Consider the following 6,665-nt stretch of genomic DNA (forward strand, 5'->3'; position numbering starts at 1 on the left):
TCCATTATAAAACTCTCCACAGAAACCTGTGGAAAGGTTCCAGAAAATATTTTCTGCCAAATCCTCCCTCTGTGTTTAGGAGCTAGAGACAAGAAGAAGTGGTCAGTTCCCTCGTCAGCATCACCTTCTGTTGCCATCAGCTGAATGTCAGGTGGACCTGGCTCCATGGCTAAATTATCCTTTCTCATGGCCAGGTTCATCTGAGAGCAGGGTTTTAGCAAAGCTGATTTGGCGGGGTGAAATTGATGGCAAGAACAAGTTTACACAGATAAATTTGGTGTGATACCTGTGTAACAGGAAATGGTGTCAGAGGACCAAGCCTAACCATTCCTTTTTGGCCATTTGCCCTTCTGTAACAGCTATCTTGTAGGAGACTAGACCGAGCTGAAATTATGGGCTTCAATGACTTCAAAACCCCTGAAATAAAATTGATCATTTTTATACATGCCTTCATGAATTTATAGAGCTATAGATATTCTGCATGCAATTATTGTATACATAGGCAGATCATGTCACTGACTTATGCACACATAAGCAGATGTATTGCTATTTATATAGTAAATGAAATGGAGCAACTTACCATAATTACATTAAGCCCTATTTCCAATAGACTGGTTAATAAAGCTTGTAACTCTTGGGGCAAATGTTCTAAAGGGGGCCTAGAGTCGATATATCTCTTATAGGAGCAGTATTTTCAACCATTGTCTTCAGGCTCTTGTTGCTTTGAATCCATATATTGAATTACTGTTGCATTGGAATAATCACTTGCCCCCGCAGTCTGGGCTTTGTAGCAATCATAAAGATGCCTTACATTTGTATAATGCTTCCCACTTTTCTAAAACACTTCCATGTATTATCTTTCCTGACATAATTCCCTCCAATCATTTTCAGCAATTCTTTTACTGCTGAAGATAGAACAAGCGAGGTGAGGAGGAGGGAGGAAGTAGGTAGATAGGTTGTTCTAGGCAGAGGCTGCCATAGGTGGGTTGAAAACAGGGGAGAACTCCATTTCCTAAGGGTAGTGCTCCCTCCCCCAACACAGCCATTAGGACCCCTCTTCTGTCTTTTCTTGTGCCTCGTTTTCCCAACATATCTGTTCCTTTGCAGCTGCACTAACCGTTTTCAGAGGTTTCTCATCACTGTTGTCTGCCAAAGTGCCTGGTGAAAATGAATCATGACCTCTCTTAAAAGTGAAGGGGGCGGTGCTTCCCTGGTGGGCTAGTGGCTCAGACTCTATGCTCCCAATGAAGGGGGCCTGGGTTTGATCCCTGGTCCGGGAACTAGATCCCACATGCTGCAACTCAGAATTCACTTGCTGCAGCTAAAGATCTCACGAGACACAGCTAGGACCCAGCTCAGCCAAATAAACAATTTTTGAAAAAAGCAACAACAGAAAAGGGAGAGGGTCCCCTGAGTAAATAGCAGACTGTTGTTTCCAGAAAACCCCTGTGTTGTCCACCGGGTGTGAAATGGATCTGTTTTATAGCAGGAAAGTCTGAGACATACGGGTCTCTCAGCTAGTTAGCGGCAGAGCTGAGATTAGCTAGTGGCAGAGCTGAGATTAGTTAGCGGCAGAGCTGAGAGGAGCCTGTCCCCAGCTCGCCGTCTGGTGGCCTGTCCTCCTTGTGTCATTTGGGGGGGGCGGGGCCGCCCTTCTCTTTGTTCCACCGCTGATTATAGAACCAGACTTCCTGCTCAGCCACTGCTCGGGGACCACTTAGCCAGCTTCAGAGGCAGCTCCTGGAGATGGTCCTTTCCCCATTCAAGGTGAAAGCAGAGTAGATGCAATTCGTTTTCCACATTAACCTAGTGGATTTTCCCCTTATCACTCAGGCTGGATCATCAGTTATAGAAAGCAGAGACAGCCCCTTGAAAACACCCACCGTCCCCTCTCCCACCTCCACCCATCCGTCACCCTGGTGTACATCCTTGAAATTTGTCCTCTCAGGTTGGATGCATGAGACAAGTGCTCGGGCCTGGTGCACTGGGAAGACCCAGAGGGATCGGGTAGAGAGGGAGGTGGGAGGGGGGATCAGGATGGGAAATACATGTAAATCCATGGCTGATTCATGTCAATGTATGACAAAAACCACTACAATATTGTAAAGTAATTAGCCTCCAACTAATAAAAATAAATGAAAAAAAAAATTCCCCCTCTCAGCCCCCCTGAGTGTATAGACACCCACATGCATTGCTGAATTTTTATGCGATGACAAGTACAGCCTCAGCTCCTTGGTGTGTGTCAGTTCATCTCTGAAATCTAGTTCTTTCATTTGGAAAATGTAGTAATAATACTTCCTTTACAGGATCATCACGGGGGAAAATGAGCTAATAGATATGAAAGCAGCCAGCTCACAGCAGGGGCCCGACACGTGACTGTTGAGGGCGTACTCACGTCCCCACCCTAACACGTGTGTTTCTCTTCTCTTCCCAGTTTATCCTCTGCTTCAGCTTCTACCAGTGGGAGCCCATGACCTACGGCTCTTACCGGTACCCGAACTGGTCCATGGTCCTTGGGTGGCTCATGCTTGCCTGCTCCGTTATCTGGATCCCAATTATGTTTGTCATAAAAATGCATCTGGCTCCTGGCAGATTTATTGAGGTAATTGTATCAGCTCCTACGCCTGCCGTTCCCTCCCAGGGGACAAGCTCTGAGAGCTCTGTGCTTTAAAAAAAAAAAACAGAAGATTTGGTAAACTTATTCTAGCGGGAGACTGGGTGATTAAATGGTTACAGTTGCTATCGTTTCTATTAAACCTGTTTTTATTATGTGTCATTCCTCTAATGGAGGGGCTCCGCCAGTCGGCAGGCCGAGCTATTATTGTGTTCTTCCTCAAAGCAGTGACAGCTCTGAAAAATAAGTGATCAGAGTGTCTCCTCTCTCCACGTGCCCCCTCCTCCTCTCCCCTCACCCAGAGTTTATTTATTATTATTATCATTTTCACCCAGAGTTTAAATCCCAGCGTTTGGTTGTTAACCACACAGCAGATCGCCCCTTTCCTGATGTTTCTCTCTGTCGGAGGCACCTCCCCCTCCAAACACCTATTACCAGTTACATTTAAAATCACTAGGTGTAGCTGAGGGATCCAAGCTGGTTAACGTGTCATGAAGAATGTAACATTCCCGTAGAATGTAATGAAAGGTCCAGGGCATGGCTGGTATGAGGTGATGCTTATCTTAGTTAGTCCCTTGCTGAACCCATTTCCCATTCCTCATGCAAAAAGCTCCCCACCCTCACTCCAGAAGAGGATGGTAAGGGGACAGCCGCTTGCTGAGCCACCAGTGAAGAGTGGTCGGGCTTTTGTTATTCATGAGAAATCAAGTGCTCAGACGTGCTAGGAAGCGATCCGTGCTGCCTTGTCTTGGAGGTCCAGAGGACTGCTGTTTTGAACCAGATCAGCGCTACTCAGGGCCTGGCCCAGGGACCAGCACCACCTGGGAGTTTGAAAGTAAAAGTGCAAGTGTTCGTCCCTCAGTCACGTCTGACTCTTTGCGACCCCATGGACGGTATAGAGGCTCCTCTGTCCGTGAAATTCTCCATGCAAGAATACTGGAGTGGGTTGCCATTCCCTTCTTCAGCGGCTCTTCCCGTCTCAGGGATTGAACTCAGGTCTCCTGTGTTGCAAGCAGATTCTTTACCATCTGAGCCACCGGGGAAGCCTGGGAGCTTCCTGGAAATGCAAATAATCAGGCTCTACCTCTGCTCCGCTGAACCAGAATCTTGGGGGTGTGGGACTCTGGTGGCCATGGTATAACAAGCCTCCAGGTGGTTCTGATGCGAATTCAAGCCTGAGAGGCACTGGATGAGAACGAGGTGAAGAAACACATGTGTAGATGCGGGTGGTGAGGAACAGCTGGGTGGGCTTTGCCCTCGGTCAGCCAGATTGAGGAAGAGAGCGCCCTGGAGCATCTCACTCAGGCTCGGGAGGGGAACAGCAGATGGGAAGAGAGCACGTGAGTGAGTAGGCTACATGAATGTGCACGCGATGAGGAGGTTGTCTTTGTTTTTCTTGGACTAAAGATGGAGGCAGAGTTGGCGGAGAGATGCAGGAGTCTTCTTCCTGAAGCAGTGGTCCAGGTTCCATCCTCAGGAAATTCTGTTACCTCCTTAAGATGCATTGACATGGTCCCCTCCACCCCAAGGATGGCTTGCTCCAGCCTCAGGTGGACTCCCACTCTCTGACCCAGTAACCTCTTTCCCTCTGAACAGAAGCTGTGTTAGCCTCTGCTACTCTTGTCTTAGGCTGAAATCCTCTAAACTGATGAGTCGGCAATATAAATTTATTATGGTTAATTTGGGACACAAAGGTTGCAAACTAATGATTAAGGGGGGGATTAAACTAACAGCTATAAGAAGCAGCTTCTTTTTAATAGGTAATAAACATATCATTTTCCCCTGATGTAGTCAGAAATCTGCCTTCTTTTTCCTTATTCTAGAAAATGCTCCAGTCAAATTATGTTTTCCCTGAAATGTTCAGTTCAAGGATTAGAGACATTCCCATTATTTTTAGCTCTCCTGCAAGAACCCACACTTTTGAACCAAGTCAGAAGTGTATATTTTTGTCAACAGATAATTAAAATCTTTGCTCACTCTTGGCAGTGTATCTTTGGGGTTGAGGGTTTTTTTTTTTCCTGGCCATTTATATACTTTTGGGAAATATGCTAAACAAAATCCAATTATTTTGATGTAACAACTCACTGTTGAGACTAGAACAAAGTAATTGAGTACATGTCCTTTGCAGAATGTGTTTGGCAGTAGAGAAAGTAGCTTGTGGATCCTCTCCATTTGGAGGGGAAAAAATGTATAATTAGAATCTGGGCCCTTTATCTTCTATTAATCTTATGCATGGCAAACCCTGAGCAACTGTACTATTGCTTGCAAGGTGATGTAAATAATTTCAGGTGAACTAAGTTTCCTCTGTAACACATTCCTGGCCTCATTAAGTAACAGGGCTGCTTCCTAACTGCTTCTCCTGGTTGAGGACCTCGTGGTTCCAGGAGGTGTCCTGACACATGTGATCGCATGCAGTTTGCGGATGGGTGAGTGGTGTCTGGGGGCCAAGGGTGCTTTGCTTCTGTGACCCTGTGTGTCTTTGGCTTCTTTGCAGAGGTTGAAGTTGGTGTGTTCGCCGCAGCCGGACTGGGGTCCCTTCTTAGCTCAGCACCGTGGGGAGCGTTACAAGAACATGATCGACCCCTTGGGGACCTCTTCGCTGGGACTCAAACTGCCAGTGAAGGATTTGGAACTAGGCACCCAGTGCTAGTCCGATGGCATGGGATGGCCCAGACTTGATTCTCTTTCTCCTCTCTGCCTTTCCCTGATGCTTTCCCCAGCCGTCTCCCCATTTGTCTTCTTCCTTCTCCCCACATCTCAGTTCATACCTGTGCATGAGAGTGATGACTTAGAAAAGTAGGACATAGTGTTGCATGCTGTAGCCGAGAGCCAGATGGGGCTCGGTTTGCCTGTGTCCACGCTGTCAGTTTCCAGTGGGCTTTGCCTCACAGGCTCGAATCAACGAGGGGAGCGCCTCCCAGCGAAGTCACGTGTAGATGTCCATGAGTTGGTCCGTAGAGAAGCATCCTCTGTGACTGTCACTGGTGGGGCCAGTCAGGCTGGTGCAGGATAACCAGACGGTTGGTTTGGACTCATCTGAGCCATGTCGTGGTTTCGTCCAGGCACACAAAGTTGAGGACACGGTACCTCTGGAGGGTGGGCAGTGGTCAGAGAGTGTTTTCACGTAAGATGAGGCTGGTGGACTCAGACACCCCCAAGGTGATGAAGTTCCCATTTCCATTCATGACTGGGGCTCTGTTTCCATCATTTGGATCAACTATCTCAAGGACTCACATGCTTTCTCTCTGCAAGCTGAGACCCTCAATGAAGAGTCAGCTCTATTCCCTTAGTTGGTGTTTTTTTTTTTTAAAGACCATAGTTGTGAATTCTTTGGGTCCTTTCCTCTACCTCTGCATCGTATTATTTGTGCCCGATGTCATACACTCATACCAGAGTGCCCTTCTGTTTCTCCGTATGCCTAGCACTGCGGTTCAATGTCACATCCCACGTGTCTTCTCTTCCAAATGTCTTTCTGTGAGCTGCAGTTACCTTGTCGCTCAGAAACAGACTTACCCTGGTTCTGTCTGTATGTTACATATATCAGACACAAACTCTCGAAAGACAGATCATGTCTCAGTTGTTACTCTTCACTTTTTCACTCATAGCCGATGCCAGTTGTAGCCGTTGAATCAAAGAAGTGGAGAGTTGAAGAGAAAGCAACCATAATACTCACTGCACTTTAGGTACAAAAGTTTCTGATAGATGCAGGTTAGGTAAGTAGCAGATGAGCCAATTAGAGCTACTGCTTTTAAGACTACACTTAGCTGATACCATTTGAAGAGTTCCCGATTCACAATACTCATAATCACACTCTAATGAGAGTGGATCATATGTCTACAGAGATTGGCGAAGCTGAAACCTCTATTATCTTCTTGTATCCTGAACATGCATATATGAGATTTTTAAAATGTGATATGTGTTCACGTAGTGTGTACTTGTAATGGTGTTTTCTGTCCTTATAAATATCTTATGAATCACTGTAGAGATGGTGAGTATAGTATAGTATAGTCTTTTTTTTTTTTTCCCTTACAGTAATAATATCTAAACTTAA

The 6,665-nt window shown here is 46.2% G+C and overlaps 1 protein-coding gene across 1 annotated transcript in view; it reads left to right on the forward strand.

Moving 5' to 3' along the window:
• The window catches only part of SLC6A5 (solute carrier family 6 member 5), a 54,624-nt gene extending 48,920 nt beyond the window's left edge, over nt 1-5,704 (forward strand). The window contains exons 17-18 of the mRNA XM_061159621.1: nt 2,435-2,602; nt 5,109-5,704. Coding sequence (XP_061015604.1) covers nt 2,435-2,602; nt 5,109-5,264 — 324 coding nt within the window. The 3' untranslated portion in view covers nt 5,265-5,704. The remainder of the gene's footprint in view (nt 1-2,434; nt 2,603-5,108) is intronic.
• Nucleotides 5,705-6,665: the final 961 nt, after the last annotated feature.

This window comes from Dama dama, chromosome 2, assembly GCF_033118175.1.
Source record: "Dama dama isolate Ldn47 chromosome 2, ASM3311817v1, whole genome shotgun sequence".
Lineage (NCBI taxonomy): Eukaryota > Metazoa > Chordata > Mammalia > Artiodactyla > Cervidae > Dama > Dama dama.